At 45.2% G+C, this 19,021-nt stretch overlaps 1 protein-coding gene across 2 annotated transcripts in view; it reads right to left on the bottom strand.

Annotated features, from left to right (window-relative positions):
* Positions 1-1,305: 1,305 nt before the first annotated feature.
* The window catches only part of LOC130561094 (GTPase IMAP family member 8-like), a 37,596-nt gene continuing 19,880 nt past the window's right edge, over positions 1,306-19,021 (bottom strand). Inside the window, exons 4-5 of one of the 2 annotated variants that reach the window (XM_057345219.1) lie at positions 8,393-9,073; positions 1,306-5,874 (exon numbers count right to left, since the gene is read on the bottom strand). In XM_057345219.1, coding sequence (XP_057201202.1) covers positions 3,986-5,874; positions 8,393-9,073 — 2,570 coding nt within the window. In that variant the 3' untranslated portion in view covers positions 1,306-3,985. The remainder of the gene's footprint in view (positions 5,875-8,392; positions 9,074-19,021) is intronic. The other variant, XM_057345218.1, reaches the window with a different exon arrangement.

Here is a 19,021-nt window from a genome sequence, read left to right as displayed (position 1 = left end):
CCAGATTATTGACTGGAGGGAAGAGGAGCGATAGAATAACCCCAATTTTAACTAAATTACAATGGTTACCGGTGATCCATAGGATTGATTTTAAGGTGTTAGTTATGATTTTTAAAACTCTTAATGGCCTTGCACCAGTGTATTTGTCAGACTTGATTACCCTCTATAAACCGGGAAGAAATCTACGATCGGCCGATAAATTATTGCTCCAGGTTCCTCCGTCCAGATTAAAAAGGAAGGGGGACCGGGCCTTTTCAATAGCAGGGCCTCGCTTATGGAATAACCTTCCGTTAGCCATACGATCTGTCCCATCTCTCTCTGCTTTCAAATCTGCTTTGACTAAGCATTTCCTTAATATGTCGTTGTATCCTGATTAAGTATAGGCTCCGGCAAAGTATTGCGGCACTCTAAACAGGCTTAGGAGAGCTGTAACATCTGTATTGTCTTAATGTATTTCTGTGTGTGTTTAGATGAATGGAGCTTTCTGTTTTGTGTTTCCTTTTTCTATTGTTATGTTTGGCTCTGTCCATTTTATTTTATTTTTTGGTGTGTATGATTATCGGATGTATTTATCTTTATAAGAAATAAACCAAACCAAACCAAACCAACACACATGCACGTTAACATGTTTTAACAAATATATTCTTTCCGCACGTTTTGGTGTTATTGCAAATTGTTCTGGTCTATTAAGGCTGTCCTGTAGCTCAGTGGTTGGAGCATGGCACAAGCAACGTCAAGATCATGGGTTTGATCCTAGTGGATTGTACATATAGATACTAATGTGTAGTATAATGCAATGTAAGTCGCTTTGGATAAAAGCGTAAAATTTAGGGTCCCAGTCCTGATAACAACATTAAATATACTTCCATTGAATAATTCACAGTTTCTGACAATCCACTGACATCAGTGTACATTGCAAAGAGAAAAACTTGCAATCATACCATGTATCTTAATGCCGTATATTCTCTTTCATTTTTCCCCTAGTATTATTCTTACTAATTTTTTTATTATGATGTATGTACAGCTGCTTTGCAACAATGAAAATTGTGAAAAGCGCAATATAAATAATATTAATAATATTAAGTATATTAATAAAAAACAATTACAACGTATTGGTAATTAATGACAACATATATAAAGTTTAAAAAACAATTGAGGGGGAAAATCCCAAGATATCTTGTCAAAGTTTTTCAATATACAGTATAGACGAAACCAAAAAAGATGCACAATGGTTTTATCAGATTCCCCACAAAAAGAACATTAAATATAATTTTTAAACGTTTACACGGTAACACTTACTGCATTATTCCAATAAGCAGTCACAGACGGAATATTATGTTGTGTTTGATTAATGCACAGACTACTTTATTATAGTTTTTGCAAGCTGAAAACAAAACACAATTTTCCAAACAGAAAACCACTTAGGATCATGTATCTGTATCTTATTTCACAGCATTACATTCAAGTTCTCAAAACAACAGCACAACATCACAAGTAATTCAATAAAACGCTGGTTACTTCCGTAATCGTGGTTCTATGAATGGCAGAAGACCGCTAGAGATAATCAGTACATGGTGGAAAAATCGCGTCTCGAGCATCGCATTGAGAATCCCGTATTAATTCAGTCACACGTGACCTTGACCGATGATGCGTCGTAAGCTATATCAACCCTCGACTACGTCACAGTCAGTCTCAAAAGTCATTCTCAATCCGAGTGACAAGAGACTCTGGCGGCCTTTGTCATTCATAGAACCACGGGTACGGAAGTAAGCAGCGTTCTATTTCATTACTTCAGACAAACAACTGGTCTGTGGTACGCCATGAAGCAGTCCTTATCGCATACTGCCTCAATGCACAAACTGGACACAGGACCTCCTGAAATGTCTCGTTCTCCTGCCTAAATGGTGCTAACTGAATAGGCTGATTTGTGAACTGCGTTGACAACACCTTGGGCAGTAAGGCTAGGTTTGGCCAGAGTGTGACCTGATTGCCCTCTGGCCTCCACCTGAGATATTGTGGGTTCACTGACAGGGCTTACAACTCGCAAACTCTTCTGGCTGATGTTATTGCCAAGAGAAAGGCTCTTAATATCGACTTGCTCCACTGGTTCATAGGGTACTGAACAGAGACTATCCAACACTACATGCAAATGCTCCTGCTCCTGGCACCAAGAAATGAACAGCTTACATTTGCTAGCATAGGCGCGAGGCGTTGAAAGAGCCCTAGCACTCAAGACATTGTCCCATACCTCAGCTGAACACTGAGAGAGTTCTTCTCAACCCCAGGGGCCAGGCACACAGTTTCAACCTGCTTGGGATGCCATAGTGCCCCGCTCATCTGCAATAGCACGTCTCTCCGAACAGGGAGTGACTGAGGGGGACCAGTTGTGAAAGTCAACAGGAGACTGCACCAAGGCATCCCTGGAAATAGAATTAGCCTGCGCCGTCTGTTCTGTACTCGCCTCAACAGTGACCAAAGGAGTTTAAGGGGGGTAAAGGTGTAGAGAGGGCGGTTCGGCCATTCGTGGGCTAGAGCATCCTGGCCTAACGATCCCTGTTTCTTCTGTACTGAGAACCACAGCGGGCAATGTGTTGTCACCCTGCTGGGTGGGTAAAGAGGTCTACGGCCGCTGTTCCATAGATATCCCATAGTGATTCAACAACCTCCTTGTGCAGACACCCCTCCCCCTGCCTCGGCACTGAGCGGGAAAGTGAATCCGACACACTGTAGCAGCGCCCAGGAACGTGTGCTGCCCTGACTGACAGGAAATGTTTGCTCGCTCATGTCAGAAGCAACCTTGTCAATCAGAGACAAGGTAGGGACCTCATGCCTCATTGGTGATTGATTAGAAATACCACTGTGGTATTGTCCGTCTTCGATAGAATGTTTCTACCTGCAAGTTTGTGCCTGAAATGTTTGAGAGTGAAGAAGACTGCCCAAAGCTACAGAAGGTTGATATACAACTCCATTTTCCCCATACACCACGATGTTGCCAAGCATCTGTGGTTATCACCTCCCTGCATGCTGGGGATGGCCCAATCGGAACACCTCTCCAAAGAAACTCTTCTGCCCTCCAGAGCCTCAGAGTGGCAGAACAACCGGTCATGACACTGACCAACGTGTGTCGATTGTGAACAGGTGCCTGGCTATCAACCAGCGTTGGAAAGGCCGGAGATGTAACCAGAGATGGCCCGTGAGAAGGCCGGCCAGCCGTAGGAAGCTGATGAAGGACAGCTTGCGGTGAACCTGGAACCTTGCCAAGGTTTTCCGCAGTTCCTGCTTTCTGACATCTGTCAGAGTGAACTTCATTGACCTGGAGTCCAGATCTACCCCGAGGAAGCACAACGACTGGCGTGGAATTAGACAGCTTTTCTAAAGGTTTACCTTCAAACCTAAGGTAGCAGAATGGAAGGACTCGGAACTGGTATGTCATGCCCTGAAACGTGAAACGAAGAAATCTTCTGTGATTAGGAGTGATGGGAACGTGGACGATGAGTATGTGTAGGCCGAGATGTTTGTCTGAACCGCAGTTGGGGCATCTCTGTCCTTGAAGATGGCCCAGGCCGAGAGTATTGCTGCAAGGGTCTGTCTGCAAGGGTCGAATATATCCAATATATGTTGCAAAATGCATTTGAAGTGCTCGAGACACAGCTATAGCCGGGGCAAATGACAACTAATAGAGCTGTGCACACTCGAACGAGATTGACAAAGAGACCGACCGTGACGTTATTGCGGGTTGATATAGCTTCAGACGCATCATCGGTCAAGGCCATGTGTGACTAAATTAATACACGATTCTCGATGTGTTGTGCGAGACCTGATTCTTCCACCATGTACTGATTATCTCTGGCGGTCTGGATCAATAAATACAACTAAGTAAACTACTATAATACTCAGATCAAACATGTTATCCAAAGTGACTTAATGAGAATTTAACATTTTAACATGTGTCTTAAAAAAACCCCTAGTGATCAGAAATGATAAATCACAGTATGACACAAGCTTTCTTATTTTCAACTTCTGTTTGTTGCTCTTCTGTTTCTTCACCGTCCTGTTGGTTCAAGTGTTGTTTGAGTTTTTCTTCAACATGTTTTTCTTTTCTCTCACTGAACTCATTCAACTCTTCTGCTTGACTTCTGGCTTCATCTTCATGTTTATTCTCCATCTCTTTTATTCTCCGCTCATGCTCCTCCTTTATTTCCTTTCTCTCTTCCTCTTCTCTTTCTTTTCTCTCTCTCTCCTGGGTTTCTCTTCTCTTGATCTCTTCTTCTTGTTCTCTTTTAATATCATCAATTCTTTTCACCCATCTCTTTCTCTCTTCTGCTCTTCTCTCATCATCTTCTTGTTTTCTTCTCTCCCACATCTCTTTTCTCTTTCTCTCCAGCTGCTCATAATGTTTCATTATGTAATTTTTCTTCTCTTGATATTCTCTCTCTCTCTTTTCTCTCTCTCGTCTCAGTTTCCCCCTCTCTTCATCTCTCTGTCGTATCTCTTCTTCTGTCTCTCTATCAAATGTCTTTCTCATTTTCTCCAGTTCTTCTTGTTTTTCTCTCAGTTGTTCTTCATGTTTCTCTCTTCTCTTTCTCTCACCTTCCTCTCGTTCTCTCATCTGTCGTTTCTTGTCCTCTTCCCAGTCTATCTGTTGTCTTTTTGTTTCCTCTTGAGTCTCTTTTCTGTCATTTTCAGCTTGTCTTATTCTTCTCCTCCATTCTTCTCTCTGTCTCTCTTCTTCTTCACGTCTCTTTTGCTCCTCAGATTCTCTCTTTCTAATCTCTTCTTCTTGTCTCTTGTATAACTGTATGATGAGATTTTCTTTAGCTTTAATTTCTTCTTGATCTTGTTTGTATTTCTCTTCTCTCTTTCTATCCTCCTCTTCTCTCTCTCTCTGCTGTTGTTCATAAAGTGATCTCTGATGTTCAGTCTCTCTCTTCATCTCTTCTATGTTCATATGATGTTCAGCTCTTTGTTGTTTTTCTTCCTCTATTTGTTTCTTCTTTTCTTTCTCTCGTTCCAGTCGATCTGATTTCTCTTTCTCCTCAAACTCTTTTCTCAGAGTTTCCTCCTGTTTATTAAACTTACTTATCATGTTCATTCTTTCCTCGTCTGCTTTTCTTTTCTCTTCTTCTAATCTCTTCATCATGTTTTCCATTTCAATCTCATGTTTGTCTGTTAATTCCTCTCTTTGAGTCTGAATTTCTCTCTCTTTCTCTTTCAGTATTTCCTCCATTCTCTTTTTAATGCTCATCTCTGCCTCTTCAAACATGCTGTTAGTGAAATATTGACCCTGATTTGTTGTTTTCATCTCTTCTATCATGTTTATCAGTCGAGTCACTTGAGTTCTGCCTTGTGTTTCATTGTTATTAAACACCAGGAATCTGTTTCCACAGTCCTGCAGAAGTTTTTTGAGGTCTCTGTTTTTACTTCTGTTCACAAAATGCTGAATGGATTCACCCTTAAGATCATCTCCTCTGGTGAACAGAACGATACTGAACTGGACAACTTTAGGACCAAAGAACATTCTTATCAGATCTATAGTGTCTGACTCCTCTCGAGTGAATCTTCCAACACTCAACACAATGATGAAGGCATGAGGTCCAGGTGATGACAGTGACACACATTTCACTAGTTCATCCATCACTTCTTCATTTGTCAGTGTTGTGTCAAACAGTCCTGGAGTATCAACAACAGATACTGATCGACCATCAACTTCACAAACTCGCTTCCTACAAACACTCGTCACTGATTCTGTGCTTGCAAGGCTTTCAAACTCATTTCGTCCCAGAATTGTGTTTCCTGTTGCGCTCTTTCCATGTCCTGTCCTTCCAATCAGCACAATTCTCAAATGCCTGAGATCTTCCTGATCATCTTCAACACCTGAAAATCAAAATAAGGGTTCACACATTAGGTTCTACACAAGTCTGTTACTGTCTTCATTTCATCATCTTTTCTCAGTTACAAGACTTTCTGTGTCCCATGCATACAGTAGACAACTGAATGTAAAAATCTATGTCCTGATGAAACTGATCTTAGCTTTCAATATACAGTATATACAATTGGATTCAGATGATATATGTATTTAAAAGAAAGATTTTTAAATGTGGCTGACTTTTGAAAATAACCTTGATAATATGTATCAAATCTACAGATGGCTTTGAAGATGTCATAGATACATGATTTATTATCACCTATAAACAGTTCAAATAACCTCAAAACATGACATTTTGTTATGGTATAACCTCAAAACTAGCTGGGCAACTGAATGACAAGCGCTCTGATATCACAAATTCTCTGCTTTTGCTGATATTACGGTAAATACAGTGGTCACTTTTCCAAAGGAGGGCCAGTGTGAGCCAGGGCTTTCATCGAGCCAGGCCGAGCCTATAGCCGCAGACCTCCAACTATGGGGCCAAGTCAAGACTCGTTGCCACTGTGAGGCCAGTAATATGGCAGCGCTGTCCTAAAAACCCACCCTAAAAGCACCCCTCTGCACCAAATGTCACACAAAGTATAGTCAGACAGGAAGAAACTGGATCGGATGATTACAAAAGGAACATTACCAAGGCAGCTGTTTGTTTATTTCTTTTAGCGTTCGCTTCATGAAAGACGAGACAGCAAAGTAAGGAAAAAATGACAGATGTTCGGCTGTGTTTATGTAAAAAGCTTATCTAAGAGCGTGATCCGCAACGGGCGCTTTGCAAAGCTTTATGTAGCAGCAACACTTTTTTAAGGTTTCGGTGTACCCTTGCTTTGTGACATACACACAGTGGATTTATCCAAATGTGGAGGAGGAACGTGGCACTCCCGCAGTGGCCACCATTCCAGAGCCTCGTCCCGTCATGACTGCCATCATGACTGCCATTCTAGAGCCTCGTCCCGTCATGCCTGCCATGAGTGCTTCACGGTCTTCAACCATCACAGATGCCGCTCCAGTGTTCCCAGTCAATTTGAATGTCGCATTTGAAGACACCCAGGCATTCCACAGAGCCTGCTGCTGCAGTCTATTAGCCCACTCACAACATGGCTGCCACTCCAGAGCCTGTGGTCCCAGGTCCGGTGGTCCAAGTTCACTTCCTAAGGTTGATCCCCTGCCTTCAGTGCTGCCTGTTGTGGCCTTGTGGTGCTGCATTACGCATTAGGAGCTCAAGACTGATTTCCCTGCCTCCTCCAAGATGGCTACCACTGGGCCCTCTGCTTTGCCTGCGTCCAGCCCTGCCTGCTCCGCCCTGGCGTCCAGCACCACCGGCTCCGCCCTGGCGTCCAGCACCACCGGCTCTGCCCTGGCTCCCTGCTCTGCCGCCGGCTCTGCCCTGGTGCTCTGCTGCCCTCCCCCTGTTCGGCCTCTGCTCCACCTCCCTCCTGGAGTCAATGTGGAGTGTCTGGAAACCTCTCCTTTTGGGGGGGAACTATGTCACAGTCACTAGCTGGAGTGCCCTTCATTCTCCACCAGATGGCCCTCCCCTCATCACCTGGACTGCCATCATTACACTACATTATCCAGAAACCATTGCCCAGACTCATTATGCTTGACCACTTTCACCTGTGTCTAATTATCCTGTTACCTCTGTCTACTTAAACCATGTCATCTCACTCATTCATTGCAAAGTCTTGTGTTTGTGAAACATCTGCTAATCTTAGCGTTATCCGTGTTTTTGTTCCTGTTTTGATCTGTTCTTTGGATTACCCAGTTTGTCTTAATTAGCCCTTTGTTCTTGTTTTGTGTTTTGCACTGCTCACCTGCGTTTTGTCCTCTTGCCTGTTTTATGGATTATTTATGGATTATTTATTTGGATAACCCTAATTAAACAAACTGAATTTGGTTGGATTTGGATCTACAACCCCTCGAGTCCCTGTGCAACCCATTATCCTTTATTTACGTATTAAGTTTACATCAGTGCTGGTAATAGTTATAGTGCTGCTATTATCTGCACATCTTTGAAAGGCTAAATGTGCATCTTGCCGCTGTCTCTGTTCTTCTGACTCAAATAATCTCCACCTTGGACGATTAAGCCCAGGAAGTTACTGTGGAAACGCAAGTGGCCTTTGCGCGCACTAGCATGCCTGCCTCTGGTTCGAAGAAGTCAGGAAATTGTTTACTAAAATCCTTATTTTTGTTTTATTGCGCACAACAAGTATATTTTTTGGCTTCATAAAATGAAGGTTGAACCACTGGAGTCACAGGGACTATTCTAACGATCTCTTTATTAACTTTCTGTGCTTTGATTGTACATTACGTTGCTGTCTACCTCATCAAAACTTTCTTCATTTGTGTCTTACGGTTGTGGAATGACTTAAGGGTGAGAAATTCATGACTGAATTTTCCTTCTTTGTCGGAGTGTCCCTTTAACATTATTACTGCACTACATTGAGATTTCCATGTTAAAATATGACTCACCATATGAGCTGATCTTTAGCTGTAAGTCTTTCATTTTACTCGTCACTTCACTCAGTTTTTCTTTATATTTCTCCTCAGTTTCGTGTCTTCCTCTCTTCTCTTGATCTCTGACATACATCTGAAGTGAATATGGTTCAGTGTTCATGTTCTCTATGTAATCCAGCAGCTCTATTGATACTTGTTTAAATCTCTTATGTTCTTTTAAGCCTATGACTGTGTATCGTCCTTCACAGAGGAGGCTCAATCTCTGACTTTCAGCGTATGACTTTACAAAATTTCTCACATATCTTTCAACAGGGACATCAGACATAAACGCCATCATGAAGTGATCAGTGCAGTTAAATATCTTCTGGATCTTCTCTATTTCTTCTCTGTATTCTTCAGTCAATGGACCAGTAGGAAGAATGATGAGAAACACATGAGCTCCAGGACCACAGAGAGACACAGCGGTGAAAGTTTCACACATCATCTCTTCATGTGAGAGTCCAGTCAGAGCCGGAAGCTCCACAACATTAATCAGGCGTCCACGTACTTTCTCTTCTTTCTTCACACACACTGGTGAGCTGGATACTCTCTGATTGGAAGGTTTTTTCAGTTTTCCTCTCAGAAGTTCAGACATGAAGACCTTCAGTGTTGCATCAGCTCCACACAACACCACATTCAGCCTTGAGTTTACACTTGCTGTTGATAAAAAAACAAATTTTAGAAAAGTAAGACTGTGTGACAATATTTCACTGATCACAAAAAATACTTTTTTAAAATGTATTTTGTTATTAAAATGTATTTTTTGCAAAACATTTTTTTGTAAAAATGGTTGATAGATGGTGTCTTTTTGCACGTTAGGGTTTATTTGCTGGGCAAATGTAAAAAATTCGACACACACGATGGAAAAATGCGTGAATGTTCATGGCCGGTATGAAAGTGTTCATAGAGATCTGCATCATCATGTCAAACATTTGCTTCATTGTGTGTATAATTATATTTATGCATTTGGCAGACGCTTTTATCCAAAGCGACTGACATTGCATTGTACTATACATTTGTTTCTAAGTATGTGCAATCCCCTGGGATCAAACCCATGACCTTGGCGTTGCTAGCACCTGCTCAAACCACTGAGCTACAGGAAATCTGTAAATTAGGGATAATCCATGGCTGTGCATTGAATCAGAATTCGCTTTATTGGCCAAGTGTGTGCAAACACACAAGGAATTTGTTGTGGGTTTTTTATAAGCTCTTGGTACATACATGCATGACATGAGAACAGGAAGAACAATAGTAAAGTAAAAAATAGGTAGTACAAAGGCAGAAAAAATACTACTAATAATGTTGTTTACAATTTGGAACAGAAGATCTATGTCCAGATTTTTGCAATAACAGTATATACAGCTGTTTATAAAAAAATGTAATACAAATATGCATATTACATAATACTTAAAGCAACACTTTCGGGTCGGTACACATCCCCTGCATGCAGAAGTTTCCAAATGAGTTTCCAAACAACGTTTCTGCATTCGCCAGTTCCATCAGCTTAGTCAACAAATTCACATGTATTGCTCTGCCCACGGGGTAGTACTGTGACAGTATTTACATCATTTGTAGGGGTGTAACGATACACTCAGCTCACGATTCCGTACATATCTTCATGCTGGGTTCACGATACGATACACATCACAATATTTTGAACAACAAAAAAAAAATGTTGCACATACAACTTAATAAAGAATTGAACAATTTTAAGGCTTAACTGAACCTTCTGTACTGCAGGTTTGTCACTGAAAAAAATTGCAATTTAACATGAAATTAGAATTAAGATCTGTGTCAATTTTGACAGCAAATTTTGATTTAGTTTTAGTCATATTTTAGTCATCCCCATCATTTTAGTTTTAGTCGACGAAATCTACATTATATTTAGTCTACAAAAATCTAACTGGTTTAACTAATTTAATTGGTGTAATTAAATGTTCCATATAGTATTTAACTGCTTTGACATAATTTACTTGACCTTAAATCAAACCACGTCATGACATTTATTTTTCAAAAAAGTTGAGTAACTACTGGGTATTTATAGGTGGTGTTATATCCCATTAAAATAAAAATCGTATTTGCAAATAATTAAATGCATTATTTAACAATAAATTCTAATAAAGAAACATTTTATTTCTGTTTTTCATTTATTTAACTTTCTGACAAGATCTCCCAAGTGTATACAACCTTTGGATGACAAGTTCTGGTCTGTGTTCGAAATTGTGCTCAAAAGAGAAAGTTCACCGAGTGAAACGAAACTTCGAATGAGAAGAAAAAGTAGGCGTGGCTTGTGTTCCCTTTCTGTCGGTCTCTCGACGTTGTGTCGAGCCGACAGATGGGGTTCGTCCTTGAGAACCAATCGCTTCCGACTTCTTATAAAAGGCCAATGAAATTGGCGAATGAAATTTGCATGCCGGACTCCGCCCCCAGATATCCGGGTATAAAAGGGAGATCATGGGAACACCTCAGGGGGATCGAGGCTACCATTGGGCCCGACCCCAGCCACATCGCTGGGAAGTCGGATAGGGACGGATCCTGCCCCGTCCCTCCATCTGCTGGCCCCCTCCGGGGGGCTTGCGCCCACTTACTCTCAAAAAGGAGAGTTTCCTCTCTCTCTGGGTTACCACAGCCGCTCTCACCCTCTGCACGATGGTGAATGGCAAACTCGACGTTGCGTCATGGCGAAGCGCAATGTCGAGTGTAAACACCAGCCTTCAGCACTCTCAGACAGACAGTGCGTCGAGCTGCGCAGTCGCCAGGCAGGAAAAACAGCAGAGCCGATCTCCTCCCCGGGGGTCCTCCCCCGGCAAGGAATCCGTACTGCTAGCCATCGAACCACCCTCCGCGGGGGCGATGAAGCAAATCAAACCTCTAGTCCCCTGTGTCAGTTCTGGGAGCCTGGTCTCAGCTTCCCAGACTGTCAGGCTGGCTGAGGAAGACGATCCATCTCGGCTACGCGATTCAGTTCGCTACACGTCCGCCCAAGTTCCGGGGTTTACCTCAGTCAGAGGCAGGGATGCCCCTTCGGGCGGAGGTCGCCTCCCTTCTGGTGAAGGGAGCCATCGAGCCCGTCCCACCGGCCGAGATGTTCAGCGGGTTCTACAGCCCGTACTTCATTGTCCCCAAGAAAGGCGGAGGGTTGCGCCCTATCTTGGATCTGCGTGTTCTGAACAGGCACCTACACAAGCTGCCTTTCAGGATGGTCACGCAGAAGCGCATCCTGGCGTCCATCAGGCGTCAGGACTGGTTCATGGCAATCGACCTGAAGGACGCGTACTTCATGTCTCGATCCTCCGTAGGGACGGGCATATCAGTACAGGGTCCTCCCCTTCGGTCTGTCCCTGTCTCCACGAGTCTTTACGAAGGTCCCCGTGGGAAGGAGGTGTGCGGGTACTAACTATCTCGACGACTGGCTCAAGTTTTGGCACACTCTCGAGATCTGTTGTGTACACACAGGGACCTGGTGCTCCGGCACCTAGATCAGTGGGGCTACAGGTCAACTGAGAAAAGAGCAAGCTCTCCCCGGCGCAGAGCATCCTCTTTCTCGGTAGGGAACTCGACTCTGTCCTCACGAGCGGCCCGCTCACCCCCCGGGGGGGCGCGAGTCCCGCAACGAGGAAGCCCGCACCCTCGCGGCCTCCCAGAGGCAGAGCGCGCCCGGTCAGTGTTGAACTGCCTGAAGCTCAGACAGTCAGCGGTCCCCCTGTAACAAGAGGCTCCTGGGATACATGGCATCCTCGGCGGGGGTGGTCCCCCTCGGGTCGATGCACATACGACCGCTCCAACACTGGCTGCAGAGTCAAGTTCCTTGGAGAGCGTGGCACACCGGCAGCAGGCGTATAGTCACACGCTTTTCTGCCGACACACCCTAACCCCCTGGTCTCCATGACCTTCTTGCGGACAGGGGTAACCTTTGGGATGCCTCCCTGCAAGGTTGGGGTGCCGTGTGCAACGGGCAAGCAGTGTCGGGGCGGTGGACGGGCCCCCGCCTGCGTTGGCATTCAACTGCCTAGAGTTGTTGGTTGTGCTACTTGCATTGAGGACTACCTCTCGTGCAGAGAAGCACGTGCTGGTCCGGTCGGACAGCACAGCTGCTGTGGCGTATTCTTTTACTCACAGCAGCTAACATGACTCGCCCGACGGCTCCTCCTCTGGAGTCAGCTGGTGATCAGCTCCCTGTGAGCCAAACACATCCCAGGCGTCCTGAACCAGACAGCCGATGCGCTCTCTCGTCAGTCGACGCCTCGCGGAGAGTGGCGACTCCCTCCCCGCGCAGCCGGCTCATTTGGGGGCAGTTCGGCCAGGCACAGGTGGTCCTGTTGCCTCCCCGGACTCCACCCATTGTCCGCTTTGGTACTCCCTGTCCGAGGCACCCTCGGCACGGATGCCCTTGCGCACAGCTGGCCGCGGGACAAGCGGAAGTACGCTTCCCCCCAGTGAGCCTCATTGCACAGGTCCTGTGCAAAGCCAGGGAAGAGGAGCATCAAGTGGTAATAGTTACGCCCCTTTGGCCTAACCAGCACTTGGTTCTCGGAGCTGAGGCTCTGACAACAACTCCCCCCTGGCCGCTCCCCCTGGCGAACAGCTTCCCCAGGGGAAGGGGCACGTTACGGCATCCCAGGCAAAACCTGGTCTCCATGTCTGGACGGGACGAGGAGATCCTGAGTGACCCACCCCCGGTCCGGTTGGGACGTCACTCAGGCTAGGGCTTCGGCCACTGGGCGGCTATACGCCCATAGGTGGTGCCTCTTCTCATCCTGGTGCTCTTCTCGGCGAGAAGACCCTCGGAGTTGCTCGGTTGGGTACGAGCTGTCCTGTCCTCGGGGGAGTAACCTCTCCCCCTCCACACTGGGAATGTATGTAGCCGCTACGGCCGCTCATCATGACCCAAGTGCTGGGTAGCCTCTGGGACAGCACGACCTGGTCATTAGGTTCCTAAGGGGTGCGAGAGGGTGACCACCTTACCCGCGCTCCATACCCTCTTGTGACGTAGGTGGCGGGCCTCAAGAGGCCCCGCCCCCTTCGAGCCTCTCGGGGTTGCCGCTCTTTCTCAGTCTTGATAAAGACGGCTTTCCGCATGGCGCTCACCTCCAAGAGGGTAGGGGATCTACAAGCACCCTCCGTGTCCACAGATTGCCTAGAACTCGGGGCCGGGATTCTCACGTTATCTTGAGACCCCGCCCCGGCTACGTGCCCAAGGTTCCCACCACTCTCCCGAGAGACCAGGTGGTGAACCTGCAGGCGCTCCCCACCGGGGAGGAAGACCCAACCTATCCGTGTTGTGTCCAGTACGCGCACGGTGCCTCTACTTGGACCGGACGCAGAGCCCAGAAGCTCTGAGCAGCTCTTGTCTGTTTCGGAGGTCAGCAGGAGGGCTGTCTCCAAACAGAGGTTGGCGCACTGGATCGTGGATGCCCTCGTTAGGGCATACCGATCTCTTTCGCCCCTGCCCGTTGGGGGTGAGGCTCACCCCTCATGGCTGGCTCAGGGCGCCTCTCTGCCAGACATCTGCAGAGCTGCGGGTTGGGCTATGCCTAACAACTCCGTGAGGTTCTAATACCTACGCGCGGAACCGGTGTCAGCCCGCATCCTGGCAAGGTGTGGGACCGGCAGCCGGTAGGGCATACGCCTGCGGAAGCCCTTCCCCCTCCGGGGGGAGCAGTGGCAATCCCGCCTCACTTCTTTCCCCTCGGGTAAAGAACAGGCATTCCATCCATCACTAAGCACCCTTCCAGGGGACAGGCTGGGCAGAGCAGCCCTGCCCCCTTAGGCCGGGGAACAGTTGAGTTATCTCCCACATAGCTCTAACCGGACCTAGTGCTCCAGACGTGGTAACCCCCCCTCCGTGGGCTGTTCCGTCTGATGTATCCTCATGAATGGTTCCCACCTTGGCAACCCATGACCTCCCCAGGTGGACTCCCACCTTGCGGTTAACTCCTGCAGTCCGCACATTCCTCCCATCAGTTCTCCCCTGATGGTGAGACCATGTGGTGTCTCCACTAATTCCTCCCTACGGTAGGTAGTGGCCTCTGCAGCGTTGTTCCCCCAGCGGGAATAATGCTTACCCAGTGGCCCGTACGGTGCAGGGCGGCTTCTCGCCATTTAGAGAATTAGGCCTCCGCCCGTGACGGCCGGCGTTAGGGGGCTTCCCAACTTTTTGTGGAAAGCTCTGGGACCCCCTTCCTCTCACTGGAAGGTCATAATTTCGCGTTAGCGTGTTCGTCTGACTCGCCCAGGCTAGTCAATGTCGCTCCGCAGAGATTGTGATGCGGCTCAGTGCTGTGGCGTTTTCCATAGGAACCCCATTCTGTCGGTTCGACACAACGTCGAGAGACCGACAGAAAGGGAACGTCTTGGTTACGGATGTAACCTCGGTTCCCTGATGGAGGGAACAAGACGTTGTGTCCCTCATGCCACAACACTGGCCGCCCACCCCAGCGGTCGGGGAAGGATGCTTTAGGCTCCTCAGACCAAAGGTGAATGAATGAGCACGCCGGCTTCCCTCTTATACCCGGTCATCCGGGGAGGAGCCTGGCATGCAAATTTCATTCGCCAATTTTCATTGGCCTTTTCTAAATACTCAGAAGATGATAGGTTCTCAAGACAAACCCCATTCTGTCGGTTCGACACAACGTCTCGTTCCCTCCATCAGGGAACCGAGGTTACATCCGTAACCAAGACGTTTCCCCTGCTTCAAATTGTGCAGCGTCTGGTCGTTCCTAATTGGCTCCACCTTATGTTAGCTAATTAGTGTTATTATTTCATTCATTTCCTGTTAGTTGAGGAGGGAGGGAGAACTGGTTGGAAACACTCTGGAGGGTGGGTCGTTCTACAGCTTTTTGAAATATTGCTGAACTTTTATTTGATATATATTTTTCTGTCTTGTAGCTCATGTTTTGTTATTTTGTCATTTAGCTTAATACCCCTAGACCTAGACTAATTATTATTGTTTTGGATATTATTCACACAATAAAATAATTTGTAATTATTTGATGGTGTACCTATTTTTATGTTACGGCTTGAAACGAGCGGGACGTAACAGGTGTTCATAACAAAACCGGAATGAAGAAACATTCGTCTTTTACGATGATGTCTTCAAATGTTCTCTCAGGTGAAGGACACCACTGATGAATGATGTGATTTTAATGAGGTGTTAATGGTCCGTCTAAATGCTGTAAACATGTAAATGCTACAGAGACCTTATTTGGCTTTAATATAATTATGATTATTATTATTTTTAATTATAACAATTATTGATTTGTAAATCCAGTGAATCTCATGTGTGGCCATTTGTGAATTTGTTACGGAGATAAATGATGGGATTGGGGGTGTTCGGCAGTTTTACATCATTTTGTATTATTTTCATATGGCATCTGACAGTGGTTGGACCCGGAAACAGTATACATCCATTACGGTGCGTGACTTCGGGCTTAACAAGCGGATTGGATGCCAGGCTTATTAATATACGAATCAGCATTCATGAGGTGCTTTGCATTGAGTATTGAGAAGCCCTGAGACTGGCAAGAGCCGCCTCTAACTCATCTGTACCTATCCTACTGCATCTGCGCATTTGACACTGTTACCCACCACATACTCCTGTCGACCCTCAAGGCTATGGGTGTCTCTGGAGTGGTGCTAAAATGTTTCAGGTCTTACCTCACAGGTAGGACATTTAGAGTATCCTGGAGAGGTCTCTGAGTCCCAACATCTTGACACAGGGGTGCCACAGGGCTCAGTGCTTGGTCCGTTACTATTTTCTGTATACATGACATCCCTTGGCTCTGTCATTTGGAAACATGGCTTTTCCTATCACTGCTAGGCGGATGATACACAACTCCACCTGTCATTTCAGCCTGACGATCCGACTGTTTCTGCACACATTTCAGCATGCCTAGCCGACATCTCGCTCTGGATGAAAGATCATCACCTGCAGCTGAACCTTGCTAAAACAGAACTGCTTGTAATTCTGGCCGACTCAAAGAGTCATCACAACTTCTCCATTCAACTGGGCTCATCAACCATCACATCTTCCAGAACGGCCAGAAACCTGGGAGTGGTGATCGACGATCAGCTTAACTTCACTGATCATGTTGCCAGCACCACCCGGTCCTGTAGATTTATCCTCTACAATATTCAGAAAATTAGACCTTTCCTATCAGAGCATGCTACGCAAGTCCTAGTCCAGGCTCAATCTTCTCAAGACTTCAATGAACCGAAGAGAGCGCACGTCACTCCTCTCTTCACCAAGTTACATTGGCTCCCTACAGTCGCTCGAATCAAATTCAAGACTCTGCTCCTGGCCTACAAGACCACCACTGGTTCAGCACCCCCGTACCTTCACTCACTAATGCAGATTTATATACCCGCCAGATCCCTACGCTCTGCAAACGAACAACGTCTTGTGGTGCCATCCCAAAAAGGTAAAAGATCTCTCTCACGTACCTTCTCAGGATCAGTTCCACATTTATGGAATGATCTGCCCGCTGCTACAAGATCAGCAGATTCTGTGGCCATCTTTAAGAACCGCCTGAAAACACATCTCTTCCGTCAACACCTGACTGATCAACTCTGACTTCTGTCTCTTTCCTACTCTTTCAAAAAACAAACAAACAAAAAAACATTAGCTCTGTATACTGTGGTAGGCTATATGAGACCAATTTTCTTTTTGCACTTCTGCTTTTTGTTGTCCTTATGTTGTTCCGATTGCATCCATTGTTTCCCTCATCTGTAAGTCGCTTTGGATAAAAGTGTCTGCTAAATGACTCAATGTAAAATGACTAAATGAGTATTTATGGGTAAAAATGGGCGTGTACAGGGCGGGATATGAGGCTGATTCACGTACGCACACTTGCATGTGATCTGTGATTTATAAAGCGAATATTGCTTACAGGTGTGCGTACGCACGGTTAATAAGTCTGAATATTTTTTGGCGTACGCTATTTAGGGCTTTCGGGCGCTCGTACACTTTTAGTAAGAATCCTACGCACTGTCATATAAATGAGACCTCAGAACATAGGCATAAAAACAGTTTTTTCACCAATGCCATCTGTAAGGCCGGTGCAAAGGTGTCCACACCAGAGGACACCACATCCTGAGAAACACAGAGCTTCATCCAATACAATGAACTCCTCACAGGGTTTGCATCTCCATCTCAGACAGCATACAACAATGAATGATGGTAAGGGCTTATGTTTCCTTTTAGAACAACACAGATGTTGTCTGAGCAATCTAAATAGAGTAAGCCTCAAACTGAATTACTGTAATATTATTCTATCTAAGTGCACATAGGAAACTATGGCATGATTATATAAAGCTATACTGTCAGAGGAAGTAAGATTGGTGTATTCATCTCTATGGAGTGGTCATGACCTCTGGTTAGAAATAATCCTTACTTTAATTAAGTTGTCATAGTCTAAGGGGACTAGATCAAATAATGTTTCAGCAATGAGCTGTATAGGGATGACCATCTGAGTATCACTAGTCATAGAAACCTCTGGCAGTGACCAATACTGACGAGTTTGTGACCGTGAGATCCGCTCGTAACGGCCGGCGCGAGACTCTGAGAATCAAATGTAATTAAGAATAAGGCAGAAGAATTACACATTGACCCAAATTGCATGATTATTACGATGTGTAATAATCAAAATACAAATATTATCCTTTGACATGGTTTTCCTTTTTATCTTTTGGAGTCAGATAAGATTACGCATTGTTAAAATAATGTTAACTGTAACAACCCAGAGCGCCGGAAAGACTTTGCCACGCCACTTGGACTACGCCATTGGGCCAGTGGGTGGTTAGTGGTTCTTTCTTCTCTCACATTCTTCCCCACCTTACACATCCCCAGCTTAAACAGCGAAACAGTTTTTTTCTTGTCATTTCTTGCTCCACTCCTAAATACCACCTCTCTCTCTTAAGTATTATGTAAATATATGCATATTTTATTTATACAGCTGTATATACTGTAAATGCACAAATATGTACATACATCTTCTGTTCCAAATTTTATACAGCATTATTATTAGTAGTATTACGTCTTGTTTTACTTATTTATGTACTAATTGTTCTTCCAGTTCTCATGTCACATAGGCTATAAACTGTATGTATGTACCAAGTGCTCAAAAAACCCCACAACAAATTCTTTGTGTGTTTGCACAAATTCTGATTGTGATTCTATGCAGTAAATACACTGAAGCTGAATGGAGATCAAATCACAAGCTCATAAATCGAATGGTGATATTTGAGTCAAAAGGACTTCCCACAGCCCACGAGTATCTCTCACTCCAAACTGAACTCAGAAGTTTTCAGGCAGCCCTGTGAATGCACTTCAGACTTAAAATAATACTAATGAAGAAGAAGAAAAAGAAGCAGAAGAATGTGACTCATATTTATAAGAAATCATCAGAGAGAGAAATATCAGATCAACAGAGAAAAGGCAATAAGATCATCGTGACACTCACTCTTTCACAACATCAAAGGGACATTGAAAACAACCGAAAATAAACAAAAGATGCCAACAGACAAAGTAACGGTGTGGTGAATGTTATTTCTAAAGAGAAGACGACCATTACAGCTGCAGTAAACACACACACACTGAATATTACA

This window comes from Triplophysa rosa, linkage group LG11 (assembly GCF_024868665.1).
Source record: "Triplophysa rosa linkage group LG11, Trosa_1v2, whole genome shotgun sequence".
In the NCBI taxonomy this organism is placed as follows: Eukaryota; Metazoa; Chordata; class Actinopteri; order Cypriniformes; family Nemacheilidae; genus Triplophysa; species Triplophysa rosa.
The sequence above is the reverse complement of the archived record's forward strand: the minus strand, read 5'-3'. Positions and strand labels throughout refer to the sequence as shown.